A 20,532-nucleotide genomic window follows, 5' to 3' on the forward strand; every position below is an offset into this window, starting at 1 on the left:
TTTTAGTTTGGGGTGCACTGTAATTGCAAGGTATTAGAATGTGATTTTTTCTTACCTTTTAAAGACCACTATGAATGGAATAAGGAAGGCAGAAACCTAATGTTAGTGCTTCAAGAGAAATTGGAAGGTAAGGAAATGGAGATAATGATTATGGTCTATTCTTACACAAAAATCGTGAAGGAAGACACACCTGGTACTATAATTATATAATGAGACATGCAGTAAAGGATTTTTTTTTTAGGAAAAAAATAGTTTAATAGCTTGATGAGAAGAATAAACTTGGAGACAGAGATTCAAAGAAATGATGGATCATTGGCTCCAGAAGAGTTGGGGTTCAGATCAAGTTTATAAAGAGAAGGGAAATCTCATTATTTGGGTTTAGAGGAAAACAGAATTTTTTTCTACAAGAGAAGGGAAGGAAAGAGATTTGTTCTGGGTCCCTAAAATCAAATGGAGGGCTGTTAAAAAGAGATCATATTTTGGCTAAAAATATAGACAAAGTGGTTTTTAATGTCAAAAGTATAATGGATCATCTAGAGTGGTTTTACATTATTTTTGATTGGAGATAGGCAAGAAACACCTAAATGACTAATTATCAGAAATGTTTATACATTTGAAATACAGCAGCTCATTTGAATGACCAATTCCAGTGCTGATTTTCGGATCTGCAGAACTTGTTTTACAAGTTTGCTTTCTACTCTAACACCATCTTGGAGATTTTTCAAAGATCCAGAGAGCAGACAAATATTGATTTTAAATTAAGCTTGTTGGAAGACTTGAAATCCCATGCTTATATCTGGTAGGGGGAAGTACATTTTCACCTTTAAATGGCAAGGAAATCGAAGTAGCATTTAGGTTTATTAAATCTTAAATTCAACCATCTGGGTCTTTGTAATGTAATACAAATTTGAAGACACATGCCCTTGGAACTTATTTGAATAATGGAGTTCAGATGATGTTGTTGGGGTAAAAGAAAAATATGATTATGCTGTTTCATAATAGGGATGGTTGTGAGGTAGGGAGAAGGGAGCCAGATTTGTAGATGTTGACGTATCAGTCATCATAGGGCCAGCACAATGCAGAAGAGGAATTATGTCTTCTAAAGAGTACAATGAACAATTATCTTAACACAACCAACAATTAACAACATGGCACATTTCTGACTTACATTTCAGCAATATTCATCCACAAATAGTTTTCAAAGTGTATGGTTATGTTTTGACTATAATTTTAATTTTAAACTATTTTAAAGTGAGAATATATAAAATATGAAAAAAGATTATTCTACTAATATACAGAGGAAGAATTATGCTGAATCTTGTACTATGCTAAATCTTTCTTACATGGACAAAAAATGATTCCTACCTTTTTGTATTTTTATTACAATTTTAATCACTGAATTATATACTTTGCACACAATAAGTTATTTTGTAGTCGATCAAAATAAGACACTAAAAGGCAAAGTACGTAGTATATCTATGGTTTTCTCTTAATCATAGTTATGCTTCTTTCAAATGGACTCAGACGACCACATCACACTCAACTCTAAACTTATCACCAAGTAGCCTCCTACCACTTTTCAGCCTAGGAAAAGGCAGAAACGGGCCATCTAACTAAACTCCTGAGAGTCATTGGACAGGTAGGAAATAATTGCTTATTAGGTAGAAAGTTACTAGTAGGCCAAATGCAAATAAAAGGATTGACTATGTTACAGAAAGTAAAATTACTCTTAACTCTTTTCAGAAATTTCACTACAAGTTGCCATAAGTAAATGCCATTGTGTCTATCAGAGTGAACAAAATTTGTTAAGATACCAAACACAAGGTAAATCTATCTACACAATCTAAAATACAGAGCTTCAAGTAACATGATCTCCTTCTGACAAACATCTTATAATTCCAAAAACTGCCTTTTGCTTCAAAACAAGTAACAATTACTTTCTCAACCTGTACGCATTTAAGCAATCCAACCTGATTACGTCGACTCAAATATATTTGTCAGTGACAATGAATAAAAATAAGCAATAATGTATGTGAGTCAAACAGGAACAACTTGTTACAACCATAGTATAAGAAGTACAGATACTTTACTTCCCCTTTAATTCCATTTTTTATTTAGTGACTGTACAATATTCTTAGTTTCCTAGCACTTCTTTTGAATTTATGAGCTAAGCAGATTCTGCAGAGAAAGTACTCTCCTTCTTCTCCCATCTGTCCCTAACTTTATTCATATTAGAGATACTTTGGAAATAATTTGTAGAGTAAGGAAACTAATGGGAAACCTGGACATTTCACAACCACAAATGATTAGCTCTTACATTAGACAATTCCCAGACACATCAAAGTGAGATGGTCAGCTTTAGCAAATAAAAATACAAGACACCAGTTAAGCTTGAATTTCAGATAATTTTTTTTAAAAGATTTTATTTATTTATTTGACAGAGAGAAATCACAAGTAGACGGAGAGGCAGGCAGGGAGAGAGAGAGGGAAGCAGGCTCCCCGCTGAGCAGAGAGCCCGATGCGGGGCTTGATCCCAGGACCCTGAGATCATGACCTGAGCCGAAGGCAGCGGCTTAACCCACTGAGCCACCCAGGCGCCCCTCAGATAATTTTTTAATATAAATATGTCCCAAATAGTGCATGGAGTGTACTAAAATTTTACCTTGTACTAAAAAATTATTCATTATACCAAAAATTATTCACTAAATATAGTACATCATAGTGTGGTCAAATTATTTTGAACGAAAAAATTATTCACTTTTAACCAGGCATCTTGCATTTTACCTGGCAATCCTCCACAGAGACATTTTGTAGTAGCAATCTTTTTTTTCCTATTAGACTGTGTGTTCCTTTATGGTAGAGATGGAGTAATTCGTACTTGAAGAGTCAGCCCCTAAAGCAACGTCTGATACATAATGGTTATACAATAAAAATGTATTGAATGAATGAATGAATGAATGTAAAGGATGAATTTAAAAGAACTGATATCGATAGATATAAATATTTACTTTGTAGCTTATTTTGTTGGCATAGCTCAACAAAATAACTATTAGTGGTACTATAAAAGAGTGAAGCCAGAGTTGCAGACCCACCAGAGTTACCACTTTAGCCAACTGGTATGAGAAACAGCACACCTGCTATTCTCTTTCTGGCTACAGCTGTGGCTGTGCAGTAAATGGAAATGGACATAACCTTTCTTTTATGCCTATGACCACTGGATGCCCAGCTGAAACTGGCTACACCTGAGAAAACCACAGCTCTAGCCAAAAACTAAGATGAAGACCCCCCTAGAAGATCCACATCTTCATTTGCATATTGGAGGATTAAGGAGCTTATGGTGAAAACTGAAGAACTGAACAAGTCTCCCATGAATTGCCACCGGCTGATTCTGGATGCAAGTCACTCAAAAATCCCAGATGAGACCCTCAAAAAGCAAGATTTCCATTCATCTATGCAACCATCATATTGATTGTATCCTGGTTTGTTATTGTTTGAGGGGAAGAAAGTATGTCCCAGGAATGTGCAAAATGCTTGCATGTAAATACAAACTCTCAGGACTGAGAAGTGATTGACATGATAGAGCATAACGTAAATTAACTTTACCAGCACGTGTGCTCACACCCACACACAGGCCATGCACAGAGTATAAATATGTATTTTTAAAAGATACAACTATGTTTAAAACTTATAGAATATATATCTTCATATTTTTATCTGTTGATATATGGAAAAATAGATAAAAAGATAAATAAATCTAAACTCTGAATAAAACCATGTGGTTTTACAGGTTTATAACTTTAACGCACAATGGCTAATGCATATTGACTATGATGTGTCATAACACATCTCCGGAATGATCATGACCCCCAATAAAGTTGTGAAATGTGAGATACAGTATGTTTTTGTTGTTCCCGCCCTTCTGATACCTTCTCTTCTCCCACACTTGGACTGTTGCAGTGACCTAATTTTCTAAGGACCTGAGCCTCTGGAGCTTCCCACTCCACCACCCTCCCCAGGACTATCAGATCCACATTGGTTGGTCCTCCAAGTTTATTTTCCATCGTTACTCAGTCACATGGAATTGGTTGCCATTCCTCTTCCTGTACAAACCTTAATAGCACTTTGACCACTCCCCAAGGTGACTTTTGTGCCTTTCCAGGTAAATAATAATCTTTTTAAATATGGGAAAGAAATTAGCAGAAATCACAGGATCTACCTGCCCCTTTTACCAGGATAACCTTGATTTTAGCAGTACCTTTCTTTTGTGATCTAGCTCAAAAGAGTGATTAGTGATGTGACGTTTTGACCAAGTAAGGGGAGATGGGAGGATATTTGTTATTGTTGGAATCTTCTGGCAGGCTGCTAGCATAGACTTGATCATTGAGACCACTTGGAACACCATGCATGCCCCAGAGCAAGCCTACCTTCTAAACAACTGAAGTTCTTGGAACTTCACTAAGTAAATATAGTGCGCTAAAATTGTTTTGTACTACAAAATTATTCACTTTTAACCAGGCATCTTGCATTTTACCTGGCAATCCTCCACAGAGACATTTTGTAGTAGCAATATCTTTTTTTTCCTATTAGACTGTGTGTTCCTTTATGGTAGGGATGGAGTAATTCATACTTGATGTCAGCCCCTAAAGAAATATCTGAAGTTTCTCTTATGTTGGAAGTTTCTCCTATGGCTCTTTCTTGCTTATTACTTCAGATACCATCTCCTCCGCTAGGAAATCAGTGTTTCCCATAGTCCGACTCCACTCAATCGGCTCAAATTTAATTCACACTGTTTTTATAGCACATGATATCTGCTTTTCACTTCCACCTCCACCCCCATGCACATCAATTTTTCTCCTGGCTTGTCCTCTTCGATTAACTACACATCTCTAGGAAATCTTCTCTGCCTACTCCAGCTCATGTTAACGCTTTCTTTAAGCTCTCAGCGCATTTCTAGTTTATATCTACACTTTTTGCTAATGGTAGCAAAAATTTTCTTCTTAGGTGGAAACTTACTGAGCAATCATCAATCCCCATTATAACTCTTAGAAAAGTTACAGCATTTTTATGATAATTCGTGGGAAAAACAAGATCAAGTCTCAATTCCTTAGTACTTAGATGTACTCCTGAATAAACATTCCAGACAGATTTGAAATTTGTTATTACATGGCTATAATCAATTCCTGAAGCAACAGCAAATGACATCATTAGCTCTGAACATTCAAACTAGTGTTCAGAGGCTGTGTATATTAGTGAGAACTGGTAGTAATACTCCAAATACATTCAGAACTCAATTTTGTATGTGATAAGCTTTCTTTAAATATTTAGAGCTGAAATACTATTTTAGAACCAAGAACAGGACACAGGAGTACACACTGTACCGATAACCTACATCAAATGGTTCCTAAGAATAAGGGATAATTCCAGAACTTGACTTTCAGTGCCTTACAGTGGATTCCTAAAAGGCTCCAAATTGGGTCTCACATAAGTAGAAGAACGTACTTAACGCCTAAAGGATATATAAATGAAAAGCTCGGAAAAGCACACAGATTTTCAGGGCTCTGGGCAGTCAGCCTCATGGAGGATACCCGTTGTCTTATCTTTTCATGTAGGCTTCAGATTAATTCGACAAACATTTAGGGTACACCTACTATTTTGCCTTTGTGCTAGGAGCTGGGTTAGAATGATGAATAACGCGAACTCCCTGCCATCAAGGAGTTCAGTCTAGTTAGAGACCACTATAGAAACAAGCAATACGGCGTGAGATTTCCAGCTCTGAGGCAGCAGAACGCAGGTGTTATAGTTCTTGTGTATATCCATCAATCACGCAATTAAAAAATCTTTACGTGCAACCCTGTGCGAGGAGTTACTTGGGTAGTGCCCTCTGGGAGGAACATTCACGGAGTTGAAAGTTCCTCCAAGCAGCTGTGCACAGCACGACAGTTTGACTGGAGCCTGAGGAGGGGGCAGGGTCTCACTGGTCACAATCAGGGCCGGAGATTATTTGCAGTCAACTGCCCCAGAGGTAATGGGGTTTGGAACTACTTTGTTGATTTGGTAAAAGAAAGAAAACCGGGAGGGGAACCCAGTTTACCCAGGAGCCCCCACCACTTGCTGATTGGACCCACTTAGCATCTGCAGGAAGGACAACAATAAAATGGAAAAAAAAAAATTCCAGGGGTGAACCCCAAAGGTCAATCTCTGGCTGTGTGGGACAATGGGGGTATGGCCTCCTCTTCTCTTCCCAAAGGGTGAAGGAGTCTTAATGAAGAGACATTTTCTCCGCGAAGATTCTAAACCCCAGCGGGTTCCACTAACTCCAGAGCAGCGAAGCCACGGGCAGGGACCGGGGGAGTCGGGGGGAGGGGTGTCGCTACGTAAAACGCTACTCTGGGGCTGGGACTCTGAGCAACAGCTGTACCCCTGCATCCCTCCGCCCGCCGCGCGCGACCCGGGGCCGGCTGCACGCTCCCAGCGGCGCGGTGCTGCGCCCCCGCCCCCGCCGAGCCGCGGCGCGCACACCCGGGCTGGAGCGCGCCCCCGGCACTCGGCAGCGCCGCGCTCGGAGCGCTCAGACCTCGGCCGCAGCGGGCAGAGGAGACCAACTCCCGCGCGCCCGCCCGCATGCGCCTCCGGTAGCGGCACGGGGTTCCCGCGACCACCGCGCGTCCTGCTTCCAATTATTCCCGTCTCCGTCTCAGTCCCTCTGCTGGCGCTCTCTCTCTCTCTCTCTTTCAGACACACTCACACACGCACACACACACAATCTCACACCAATCTATACACTGGAGAAGAAAACACTTCCTTCGCGCCTCCTCCCTCCCCACCCCAAGAAGCTGAACAGCCGCGTGGTGGGGGCCCCCCGGACCGTCTGGAAATGCTAATCCTAAAGCGCTTCCTCGCTTGTATCCAGCTCTTCTGTGTTTGCCGCCTGGGTGAGTGATCAGACCTCAGTGGGGTTTCATCTTCGGGATCGTTTGGGACGCGGTGGGGGGATTGGAGAGCCTTAGGTACTTGCTGCCGCCGCCGCCATCTAGCAAGGAGGGGAAACGCACGGTGGGCTGGGGATCCCACGGAGCTGGCGGCGCCGCGATGGGTGTCAGCGGCTTGGGAGAACGCACCCCCTCCCCACCTCGCACCTCCGCCACCTTCTGTCCGCCCGCGGGGTGCTGGGCCAGAAGAGAGCGGCTTCTCATTCTCGGTTGCTGTCCGCACAGCTCTTGTCTCTCCTGTTTTGCAAAGTGTGAAAAGAGCCTTTTAGGTATACAGAAGAAGAGAACTACAACCAAGGTGCGGGGCTACGTCTTAGATAATGTTTTGCTTTTAGATTCATTATGAGCTTGAATGAAAAATACACGTGCCCTATGCGAGTTACACACACACACACACACACACGCACTCCCAAAAGGTAGTAACAGGAACAAGCACCAACCTGACTTTTCAGTGTTTTCCTGTACTTTTAATTTAGTCACATTCAAGTCTGGGCAGTTAGGTTAAAAAAAAAAAAAGTTTCAATCAAAATTTCTTTCAGTGTTCTGCCACTGCTGCCAAAGTCAGAGGAAAGCTGCAGGTTGATGTATTTATTCATGGATTCGTCTTTCGTCCACCACCTTCCAGGTTACACATTCAGTAGTGAAATTGTGCTTTGAAACAGCCAGTCAGAATTACTTACCTGGAATGCAGATTCAAGTGTTCCAGTTATTTTCCAGATGGATTGTAATATTGGATTTTGACATTTTATTTTAAAAAAATCTTTTTTCCTTCATGAAGATTTTCTATTACGATGGACTATAATAGGTTTGGAGGTATTGACCTGAAAGTTAGAAAATGTATCTTAACTTGTGAATACACATATTTTTCACTCTTTTCATTTTGAGGATCCCAGTTTTTTTTTTAATTTTAGATTATTCATTGTAGATATTAACCTACATTTTTATTCAATATAGATGGTGGTGCTCTTGGCACAGTAAGCTTTACAAGGAGAAATCATCCTCATGGTCTAACTATTGAGAGTTACATTTCAAATATGGTGATAATTGCCACCAGCCCCCCCACCCCGCCCCCTGCCACACAGATACATGGACATAATTTAAATTCTGAAAGCTTTACAAAAATACTCAGGGGTGATGTGATACACAAGGTTGACATTTAAGACTAGCAGGAGAATCTGGTCCTGGTTTTCTCTAAAACCACAGAGTTGAATCTGGGATGTTGGGGGCGGTGGGGGAATGAGGAAGATATTTTTTGGAAGTGCTGTACACCTCAAATACACACCTGTTGAATCTGCATTTTTGTTATAGATCTGTTTTAACAAGGAAGCCAGATCCTTTTGTTACTTGGATTATTATTTAAAATAAATCTCACCGTAGTACAGAGATAAACCAGAGAATATTGCTTTGTATGCCATCCAAACTACTGCTTTGAATATATTGTGAATTTTTTAAAAATTGAACTGTAATTTACATAGCACATGGCTCATCTTTTTCGAGTGTACAGCTCAGTGGGTTTTAATATACTGACAAAGTTGTACAACCATCACCACTATCTAATTACAGAACATTTTAATCACCCGGAAAAGAAAATCCATTAACAGTCATTCCTTATTCTCTCTGACCCCAGCCCTGGCAACCGCTAAGCTTTCTCTTTTTGTAGATTGGCCTATTGAGCACTTTTATATAAATAGAATCATACGGTATGTGGCCTTTGGTATCTGACTTCATTCACTTAGCATAATGTTTTCAGAATTCATCCCTGTTGTAACCTGTATCTGTACTTCATTCCTTTTTGTGGCTGAATGATATTCCATTCCAGTATTCCATGGTTTGCAAAGGCTTTTCTCAATAAAGCATTATTTATAACCTATTATTTTTGGTTATACAGATTTTGATTTATTGGGTGTTTTCTTTAATGCTTTGATGATATAAAATTTAAATGTAAAGAATGAAATTGTTTAATAGTATTACAAGTTTATGTAATGATATTGCATATAAGCCTGTATTAGAACTCAAAATGTGCTTGTGTGTGTGTGTGTGTATGTGTGTATGACTGACAGGTGACAACTTTTTTGTATCCCTTTCCATTTTAACGAAGTTGACCTCTTACATTGTTGCCCGCATGTTGACCAAAGGGCCTTGTCAATCTCAAATCACATGACTATCTTGATTTCAAGGTAATATGTTTTGAAACACTGAAGCATATTATCTACAAATAAAACATGCAGCCTCCATTTCAATTATTTCTCCCTCAACAATTACTGTAGCATTGGTAGATATATTTATTGCTCATCTTCAGTATTCCTGGGGCCCATTAGTTGGCCTGGTACAGGTAATAGATGCTCAGGAAATGTCTGTCAACTGAGAGGTACCATGTTGGATGAGCTCTCCAAGACAGTTTAAATGAACGTTAGGCTGCCATGCTTATCATTATCCTGGAACGAGTTGCAGCTTTCACTAAGGTGTTCCTTGTTAGCAATTAAGAATGAGTTAGCAATTAATGACTTTACCACTTTTTGTGTTTAAAATGTCCTGATGTTTTGAACTGGACATATATACCAATTGTTTCTTTCAAGTAACTCTCCAAACAGGGAAAAAATAATTATAGTATTCGGACTGGCACAAATCCTTTCTTTCCAAATTAATATCAAGGATAACTGGAGACTAAAGAGGAACAAAATTGTTTTTGGTTTTGTTTTTGTGGGTGGGGGTTAAATATATCTTGGGTCCTTCTGTTTGGGTAATTCTATCTGGATTGGCCTGTGGTCTCAACACTCTTCGCCAGAACAAGCTTGATCATGGATCCCACACTTGAGTAAGCTACATCAGAATCACCAGGAGAACTTATTAAAACACGGATTTAGGAACACACTCCTTAGAGCTTCTGATTCGGTAGTCTGAGATGAGGCCTCAGAATCTCATTGTCTAACAGATGCCTAGGATATGATCATGCCATTGGTCCAAGTCCATACTTTGACAACTGCTGAGCTATTTTGCATTTAAATGTTAACAAAGTTTCTGGATTACTAACGAGGTTTTATAGTGGACTTGATTTCCGATACCCAACTTAATAATATTTTTAAAAATTCTATGAGTTAGACACATTGAATGTTATTCAGCTGAAGGCAATGCTGAATCAGAGACGGAGAAATTGAAGATGACTCCAGGATAATTCCCTAAGGGAATTTCAACCTTCTTAGAATAATTAAGAGGTTTTCTGCTAGGTGGAGAACTAATCTAATGGCATCGCAACTCTCATTATTTAATCTTGACCCACTAAACAGGTAATAGGAAAAACTGCAGTGGCTTTCCTGTAAGGAGGCTTAACTATGAGTCATAGAGGAGAGGTAGGTGTTTTAAGAGCTTTTAAGGAACAGTTTCTCTCAACTAATGAGAATTCAGTATCTTTGAATTAAGGGTATTATAGCCTTGCAAGGTACACTAAATTTAAGTGTTTAAACACTGTTGTGAAATACGTAATGAATCAGATTCTGAACTTTTAGGTCATATCTTAAACTGCTTTAAGGAACACATTAACTACAAACTATACCCAATTCTTTTGCAAGAATTAATTGCTTAATTTGTCCTGAGTATGGAAGCATCAGAATCCAAAATGTTGTGACTCTCAGCTTGGTCTGTTTATTCTCTGAAAACAAATTGTAACCAGGAATAGAAAATATTCATGCTTTTTCTCCCCAAGTAATAACTAGTCTCCATTCAGAAAATTAATTACTTTTGATTTTCAGAGTAGCAATTTTCTTTATTTCATCTGTCTCTCCTTTTTATGTAGACTGTACTTGCTTTCACTTAGGGAAGTTTGCCAGGATAAATCATTTCATTGACGAATTCATTTATGTTCTCATGTCTGCACTAAATATTTGGGAACGTGCTTAAAATTTTATGTTGTGGGAATTTTGCTTCTGGCAGAAATTCAGGTTTTTCTGGAAACATGATCTGTGTTTCCCCATTCCCCTTACTCCAACAAGCTTTGAGTTCTGTCTAACCTGGTAGCTTTGCTTGACCACCCGTTTACCAACCGTTCAGACTGTGGTATGGAAACGGAACCCCCTCATTCAAAACCAGACAATCTCAAAAGAAGGGCTTGGTCAAGAAGAGGAGCTTGTGTTTTATTTCCATTTACCATCTACTCAGTGTTTGCCAGGTGCTGAATATTTTATGTACAATTTTCTCATTTCGTTCTCCCCCAGTCTGTTGGAGGTAGGTGTCTTCATTTTACTCATTTTATGCCTGAGGAAAGTGAAACACAGTAAAGTCAAATGGCTTCCCTAATTTCACACAGCCTATCTTAGTCTATGCATTCCTTCCGACTCTCGAGCCTGAACCTTTTTCTCTTTTCTTTCCTAGGAGACCAGTTTCCTGTTTGGAATTTACTAGCTTGCTTCCTAAGAGATGTGGTGCTACATTTCCCATTCCATGGGCTTTCTTGCAGTTCTCTATTCATGATTTTCTTCGTGTGTTCCCATATTGTGTTTTTCCCCCTTTAAAAAACAAAAAAACAAAACTAAGGCACAATTTACTCTAAAAAGTGCACCATCTTGAAAGTTCTCACAAATGTGTGTGGTCACTTAACCACCCGGATCCAGATGTAGCACGTTCCTGTCCATAGTATTCTAACTACTCTTGTTACGTGTGTACTGAGTGCCTGACATCAGCTAGGCAGTAAAAATTAAGCAGTCCTAACATTCATCATGCCTCCAGTCCAGCTGATCTGATTCAATGTCCACAGTGAAAACCCTCCTTAAATCTCACTTTTAAGATACTTTCTACATTTAGAACTAGTTGAGAATAACAGGCTTTCTGAAATATCTCTTAATGTGTTAAATATCTTAACTTTCAAATATTTTAGAACGTTTCCCACTTCATCAAGAAAGCCTGTGGTGAAAGTCAAAGTCAATTTAAACAAGACATAGGCCTGTTTAGATTATGCTTTCAACTTTTAATGTTTTATTGGAAGTGAGCCCTAGCAGCAGTTTCAGGTTATGAAGGAAATCAGTTTTTATCCACGTTTGTAATTCTTCTGAGACATGTATAACATACTGTTATAGGCATTAAGGGCAGAATTATTTGATCATATTTCAAAATCCTAAAATACTTATATTTTGGAACTATGATTTCTAATGCCATAGCCACTAGGCATATGTGACAGTTCAATTTTAAGTTTATTAAAGTAAGTTAATTCAGTTCCTCATTCACACTAGCCACATTTCAAGTGCTCTGTGGTCATATGTGGCTGTGGCCACTGCATGGTGTGGAGAACATTTCTATCACTGCAGAACGTCAACTGAACAGCTCTTTTAGAATCACAAAAAAGTGGATAAAATGTTGAGTGTTAGTACTGACGAGAAGTTGTCAACAACAAAAAATGCTTCTAAAGTCATTAAAATTATTTAAAGTGTTGCATTACTTTTGTCCTGTATTGTGTCAGCCATATAAGAACCACAAAGAGGTTCTGGTGGCCTTGGGTAGAGAGCAGCAATAGAAGAAGAAAATTCAATGACCGCTTGGTGGTCTTTATGGACTCAGGCTTCTAGTTCAGGAGTGAGGGTTCTGTCCTCACAGCTCATGTCCCACAATTTGTTCTAGCATTCACTCTATTGTTTTTGTCGTATCTGTCTGTCTCCCGCACTAGACTAGCTTCATTAGGGTAAAGACTTTATTTCATTCATCTTTGGACTTAGCATTCTTGGCCTAGTACCTACAGACCGTGCTTAATAAATCTTTAATGCACAAGATGATAGAGAGAGAGGTCTGTGAAGCTTCTTAGCAGTACCTTTTTGCTGCTGGGATCAGCCAGTTTCCTCTGGTCTTTCCTGCTTCTGATTCTTATCCTGATCTTTTGAGTTAGGTCCGCATTCACCTTGACGCATCCATCTTTAATGCCACTTCTAATGGCACCAGGGCTTCTCTTTCTTGGATTGTCCCATGAATGCACATGAGTATCACATAGATTCGGGAACTCTCTGCATGGAAAATAAAGTCCCCATGATTGATACTGCATGTGTCGTGGCAGGAGCAATTTTGACATTTAATTATAGATGTCTTGGTACCGGTGAAGCTTGGCTATGTCCCAGGGGGCAGGGCATCAGGTCAGTGCATGTGTGCACAGATGTTCACCTGTTACAGAGGATAAGATAGTGGGGGTTAAGGGCTGGTCAGTAATGAGAAACGAAGAGTCTTGAATCCATGCAGTCTGTATTTTCAGTCAGTCAACTGCCCAAGACAGTTCTGGAAACTGGACAAGGGACAGGAAGTGCGGTTTTATCATGTGGCTATGCATGCTTTTAGAATGTGTCTATAGTTTTATCATTAATCACGGAGATGATGTGCTGCGCCTAGCTTAGCCCCGCACGTGGATGTTCAACAAATATTTGAACTGAGTTGAATGCAAACGGAACAGATAATGGGATGAGTTAGAAATCCTCACAGGAGTTAAAAACAGAAAAAAGACTTGCTCTTCTATTGGGATATTTGCTTTATTTTCTCTCACTCACCATCTTTCCTTTCTTTTGGGGGATTGAGTATGTGTATGCCTTCTTTATTCCACCTTCACTTTCTTTAAGTGTGAATCTAAGATTAAAAACAACAACACTCCACATTGCTCAGCATCTTGATGAAGAGTTTGATAAAGAGGAGACTGATACTATTTGATACCATTATTTTAAAATATTTTTACTGTGTTAATATAATTTGGGGAGCTTCGTAGTTGACATTATTTTTTTTTCTTTTGGTTTTTATGTATTGATTGAAATAATCTCTACACCCAGCCTGTGGCTTGAATTTATGACCCTGAGGTCAAGTCACATGTTCATCCAACCGAGCCAGCTGGGCATCCGAGTAATTAATACGATTTTTAAAGTATGGGTTAACATTTCCTTCTTCCTAAAAATTCTAATATGTTAAAATGGGCAGGTTGCTTTGGGTTCTTTGGGGTTTTTCCTTCTGATACTTGGCAGAGATATTAGAGTAAATTCAGTTATTCAGGGTCCTTGTTAATGTGAAACTTCTGGTGTCATTCAGTAAGCATGGGTCAATTTATGTACACATTGGAGAAAGATAAAGCTTTTACAAGTTTCCTTGGAAATATAGTCTTCATATATTTGTAAAGAATAATTTATTAATTAGCAATAAAGAAGGATTTTCTATTAAAATATCAATAACAATGACTACAGATAGCTTTCCACTCTTGGAGTATTATTCTTTCCTTCTCTTTCTCTGCTTTTCCTGTTAACATTTACTCCATAATTTTTCTGTACTTTCACCGTCACTGACTGGACCACTTGTTTCTTAAATTCTGAAGCTCTAATATATTTAACTCAAGATAGGGCTTGATTCTAGACCTTTCCTCTCAAGTGATCAACTCAGTACCATGAGTAGGAATAAAAGAAAATGTTGCCATTTTAAAATGACCTTTTCTGGGATGCCTGGGTGGCTCTGTCAGTTAAGCATCTGCCTTTGGCTCAGGTCATGATCCTGGGGTCCTGGGATCGAGCCCCGTATTGGGTATAGGTTTGGTGGGGAGCCTGCTTCTCCCTCTCCCTCTGCCTGCCACTCCCCCTGCTTGTGCTTTCTCTCTCTGAAAAATAAATACATCTTTAAAAGAAAATTAAATAAAATGACTTTTTTTAAAGCAGAGATCGTGATCACCACTGGAGTCCTGATTGTGTGATTATCATAACAAAATCCTGCCCAGATATAAAGAACTTTCTAGATTTTCTCATGGTTTTCAATCACATTGTCATCAGAAAATTGAAAGTGATTTCCGTAGGGACATTTTCACCCTCTTGGATTTCTGGAATGGGATATATAAAAGGGACATTCCCCTGATACATGACTTGTACAGACTCTTGGTCTGCCCATAGGAGCATACTGCACGTGCAATATGGTTGTTGTGTTTGTTTCAGTGCAGAAAAACAAACTGATAACCACTGATTTCGGTCAGTGGTTCACAGTCCTGGCTGTATTGTGGAATTATCTGGTGTCGTGAACTGAACGTTTGTGTCCCTCCCAACACTCCTGTTTTGAAGTCCTACCACCCAATGTGTCTGGAGTTTGGAGGTGGGGCCTGTGGGAAGCAATTAGTTTTAGAGGAGGTCATGAGAGTGGAGTCCCCATGGTAGAATTCCTTTCCTTATACGAAGAGAGAGACCAGAGATTGCTTTCTCTGTTTCATGCGAGGACAGAGTTAGAAGGTAGCCATTCGTAAGCCAGGAAGAGCTCTCTCCAACTAGCCCCTTGATCTTGGACTTCTTAGCTCTACAACATTGTTTAAGCCACTCAGTGTACGGTATTTTGTTATAGCAGACCAGGCTGACCCTGTACCTGGGAAACTTTTAAAACATACTGATGTCTAGGCTCCACCCTGGATCAAGTATATGCATGAGTGCAGAGCCCAGACACGAATATATTCTTTGAAACTTCCCAGGTGATTACAGAGTACAGCCAAAGTCTGAAAAACCACCATTCTAGGTCAGCCTCATGATACTGCTAATCTTAGTTCATTTGTCTTAAGGTAGAGATACTGGCAAGTTTCATGCTGTCCTAAAACAAAGCTAGTACCACAGGACAAAGGCCCTGGAAGATTTCCCATCCCTCTCTCCTCTTCTTAAGGCAGTTTCAGTTTCAGGGTAACCTTAGAAGGAGGAGTATGGACTACAGTGGTTGACCTCATAGCCTTTGCAAGCCAAAGAAACTTCAAGAGGCCAGGCGTTCTTGGAGTTGGTCCAAAGATGGGAGTCTGTGAGGACGTGGGACAATAACTGAACCAGACTCCGAATTGGGAGGCAGTTGGCGTTTATCAGGACATGGGCACATGACAGCTTTTATTTTGTCAATGATGCATATTCTTGTTGTCCCCTTATCTTGTTTATTCTCTTTCTCCGTGTAGAATTTGTAAGAATCAGAGTCATTTTTGGTTATGTAGTAGATCAAGATTTAACTGCATTCTGGGAAGGTTTCTAGGAGGAGATGGGGTTGGATGTAGACCTTGCAGGGTGGCTGGGTAGGGCACTAGTAGGGTGGAAGGCATGGAAGGGTATTAGTGGCAAAAATAACAGTATACATAGAAGTATGGGCTGAGAATGAGGGTGCTTTTTAGAAGGAGGCAAAAATTGGGAGACGTGCATACTAGCGGAAAAGTACCAAATAGTAGGAAGGATTTCCCATGGCTAGTTGAAAGGTTTGGAGTTTGGAATTTATCCAGTACATAGTGGAAGACTCTTGAAGCATTTTGAGTCATGGGATGACTTGAGTTGGTCTCTTTATTTTAGGAAGATAACTGAAGTATCAGAATGGGATGGCTTAGAGCAGCGATACTGGGTCTCGGGAAGCTCAATTAAAAGGCTTTTACAGTGTGACAGTCAAAGGGAAATGTGATGGATCATTTGGAGGCATAATAGTATCATCCTCTTTATATAACACTTCAGTGCTTAACAGATACTTTGAAATGCATGATCCCATTTGATATTAGTGAAGTTGGTGTAGTTGCTGGGAGTTGGTGCCACTCTCGGGAGAGTGGGTCATTGGTAGTCTTCAAAGGAGTGTCTTCCCTGGAAAGGTGAGGGTGTAGCAGGGACCACGTAGGGTCAAAGAAATAATCCAGGAAGGAAAAGTAGAGGCAGGAAATATGTGAAAGTCCTACAGAAGTTGATAACTGGGAGGGAAGAAAAGAGAGAAATAGAGCTGGGTAGCTTGAAGATTGCTCATTTACTGAATGGTAGAACTCCAAATTTGTCACCAGAAGATGTAGGATTTGAAGCTAAACATTTCTTCTGAACTGATTAACTCAGGGCCTTGAGAATTCATAAGAAGAAATAGTGTCACTTACAATGATCTGTTTTTATCTCTTTTAGTAGAGGTCATAGTGATAACAACACCACCAAAAAAAAACCCAACCTTTTTTTCCCTAAGTTTGGGAGGAATCTTGAGTATATTCATAGTGCCAGCCTAATTTTATCAAGTCTTATCAAAACTATTTACTTGACCTCTAAAATTCTTGTATTTGTGCTCTTAAAAATGAGCAGCAGGTACCACTGAGGCATTTCAGTCAGCCGCCGGCCAATAAATAGGCTTTCTTAATATCCACAATTTCAGATTGCTTGAAGGTATCATATTCCCACTGCATAAACTGGTATGTTCGTAAATTGCCTGCAACTTGTATTTTCCATAAAAGCAGTGCAACGAAAATAATGCACAGAATAGGCTTCCCAGAATTCTTAAAATTGATTTTAGCAATTTTTTTAATCTGTGAAAAATGCAGTCGGATTTTGTTATCTACTTTATGTCTCTTAACATATATTAAGGATATGTGAAGTGATAAATTAACAAATCATTAAATTTAGAAAAGGGATAAAGTGGCAGCTGTCAAGAATAAAAATGTTGGCCTGTATTAACTTGTGTAATGAAGACACATATCTATATTATGCTATATAGAAGTTGGATGCAGGACTTCTGTATTTAATATATAGACCTAAATAGATTATTAGTGAGTAATATTTGGTTATGGTAGTTTCCTTTGCTGGCTTTCAGAGTGAGGAAATGACATGTGATCTGTATACACACACACACATACACACACATACATATATAATGCAAATATATAATATAAACAATATAAATACACACAAAATATAAATATGTATTTAAGTATTTTATATATTTACATGTATATATGCATATATTATTTATTGTATCTATAAGCATATATATATACTCACACATAAATAAGGATATATATGTATGTTTTTCTATATCTCAGTGCTTTTATGCCTTATTTTGAGCATTAAAAGATTAAATCCTTTGGGAAAATTATTACTCTTAATGGTGCAGATTGTCCTGGATATTTTTGACCCGACTTTTTCTTGCCTCCCACATAAAGAAAGGAGAGGCGGAAGGTCTGCTTCTTCTGTGAGCTGAATCCAGTGCTGTCCTTCTCTAGAGAGGTCAAGTCTAGGTGAGATCAGTGAAACTTATTTCACCAGATGATGGAACAGCCACTGTGTGCTTAAAACTCTGCTTGGACTTCACTGGATTTTTCTCTTCGAGGAGCTAATCTGGTTACAGATATTAAATGAACACCGGTGGGAGCACACCAGAATAGAGAATAATGAGGTAAATGTTAGACTCTGTGAATCAGATTTTAAGTCTTTGGAAAGTCGTTAGGGGAGGCCAAGATGTAAATTCATCTTTAAAACGTCTCTGTGAGCATATGAGCCTCACTTCCACCTTTTGAACATGGAGCGTTGACTGTTTCGTTCAATGATTGAAGCCTCTTTTGTGTTCTCTCACACACACGCCTCCTTTTTTTTGTTCCACGCAAAAACCAAAAGATACATCTATATTACTCATTTTAGATTATTCACTCAAAGAGAAGCTTGAATCCCCAGATTGGTTGGATTTTGCAGCTCTAATCTGAAATGCTTTAAACCATTCTCCTCGCTACCCAACACTACCACATTCAAAATAATACTGGAAGCAGCAAAATGTCCAAGTAAAATGTGCAAGTTAAAACACTCCTCTTGTGTGTTCTGTGCAACACCTACTGCTATGAAAATGTCACATAATTTCCATAGTGGAATTCTGTCCCAAATTGAGGCTTAATTTTTGGTGGTGGCAGCAGCTATTTTGTGACAAAGGTAAACTCGTGGAGCTAATATTTCAAAGAATGACTCAATATGCATATGATTCTTGGCTAAAAGTCTATCAAAATGGGACAAGAATTTTGGACAGGGATGTCAGTGCTGTCTGCAACATGGATTCCTGGAAAGAAGCACAAAGGATAAAATGAAATCACTTTTAATTAGCCAAGAATGACTAGCACATGTTGCCCTGAAATCCTTTAAGATACAGCACAATCTGGGCGCCATCCATCCCACCAGAGAGATGGCATGGTCCGTCTCATCAGCCTTCTTTCTTGCCTGTGATTCCAATTTCTTTTCTTCCCAACCTTTCATTGCATTTTAGCTATTTAGTATTCTTGGCAGAAGAAATCAACAAAACACAAGATGCTTCTTTGTTCCTCAGTAATTTATTCAAATTTTTATACTAACCCCTCTACCCTCCCCCCCAGCCCCAAAATGATAAAACAGTATTCCAGTTCCCTGTCTGGCAGGAGCTTTCCAAGGCTGCAGCTTCTCTCTCTCTCCTTCCCCTCTCCCTCCCCCCACCCACCCTTTACATATTTTAATTAGAGTTTTACAGCATCTGTCAATTTGAAAAAATAAAACAACTTAGTTTTTACAAACATGATGAGAGATTAAGTCATATTAGACTCAATGGCATTCAAGCAGGTGAAGATTCAAAATTCTGTAGCCTGATAATCTCTGCACTAATGATAATGGCATTTAAAAACCCTTTTCCTGTGAGACAGGTTGGGTCTTCTCTGAATGCTGGCAGAGAAAGTATACCCCTAGTCACCCAGTTTTCCTTTAAAGATACATGGGGAGTGCTGTTTGGTTTGTTGGTGTTTTTTTTTTTTTTTTTTTAATGTGAGGCTTTGAGACTTTAGTACAGTCTGGTGGAGATTTGTTTGGGTGACTGCATTACTGGAGAAAATGCACTGAAAATAGGTCATCAAGAAAAGATTGATATAGACTTCTTGTGTGGAAGTAATTATGCTTGCTTATTGCATTCTGCTTACAATCCAGTATGCCAGACTGTGCGGTTTCAGTGAGAAAATATGTTCACATATAATCCCAGTTAGGGTTTTGAGACTGGAGTTTAAGGCCCCCCTGTTTAACCCTCTCAAGATTCTACTGTGGTATTCAATAGTAAAGAATGGAGAGTTTTTGCATGTTATGTATGTTCTTGCTTAGTTACCCGTGAATCCTATACACACCAATTCGTTGGAAAGTTGCACCTTATTAAATATCATCCACACACATGCACAGAGCCAGGAAAACAGCACAGACGCGTCCCTGTTAACCTAGGAAATCCTTACCAGCCTGTTCTCTTGCCAAAATGTATACAATTCAGTAAATACACTATAGTCATTACGTGTTTGACATAAACTATTGCTTGCCTCAGGCCAATGTTAAAAAGACATTTTGCCAAACTGAGGTTTGCTGGCGGTCAGGGGGGAGGTACATCGGAGGGAGGGGACAACTGGTGATGGACATTGGGAAGGGCATGTGATGTAATGAGCACTGGGTATTATATAAGACTGATGAATCACAGACCAGTACCTCTGAAACCAATAACACATTGTATGTTAATTAATTGAATTTAAATTTTAAAAACATTAAAAAAAATAAATCTAAAGGGGAAAAAAAAGGCTTTTGCAAACTCATAGCATTGGATATTGGAATGCTTTTAGGAACTTGCATCTTAGGAGAAGGACTTTTCCTCGTGCATGGTGTATCCCTGTAATTGTCAGAAAGAAGTTCTTCTGCAAACTGACTTAAGTAATGAAACACAATAGAGGAATAAGGGTCTCCATCCATGGAAACCATTAAGAAAATAATGGATGGGATTTTGTGTTGTTTCTACTCATCATTAGGAAGGACCCATAGGTTCATGTCATCCTTGA

The 20,532-nt window shown here is 39.1% G+C and overlaps 1 protein-coding gene across 4 annotated transcripts in view; it reads left to right on the forward strand.

Moving 5' to 3' along the window:
• The first annotated feature begins 6,561 nt into the window (after positions 1-6,561).
• The window catches only part of PTPRZ1 (protein tyrosine phosphatase receptor type Z1), a 177,055-nt gene continuing 163,084 nt past the window's right edge, over positions 6,562-20,532 (forward strand). For all 4 annotated transcript variants that reach the window (XM_044246457.1, XM_044246458.1, XM_044246459.1 and 1 more), the window contains exon 1: positions 6,562-6,932. In XM_044246457.1, coding sequence (XP_044102392.1) covers positions 6,875-6,932 — 58 coding nt within the window. In that variant the 5' untranslated portion in view covers positions 6,562-6,874. The remainder of the gene's footprint in view (positions 6,933-20,532) is intronic.

The sequence above is a fragment of the Neovison vison genome, chromosome 4, assembly GCF_020171115.1.
Source record: "Neovison vison isolate M4711 chromosome 4, ASM_NN_V1, whole genome shotgun sequence".
NCBI lineage: Eukaryota > Metazoa > Chordata > Mammalia > Carnivora > Mustelidae > Neogale > Neogale vison.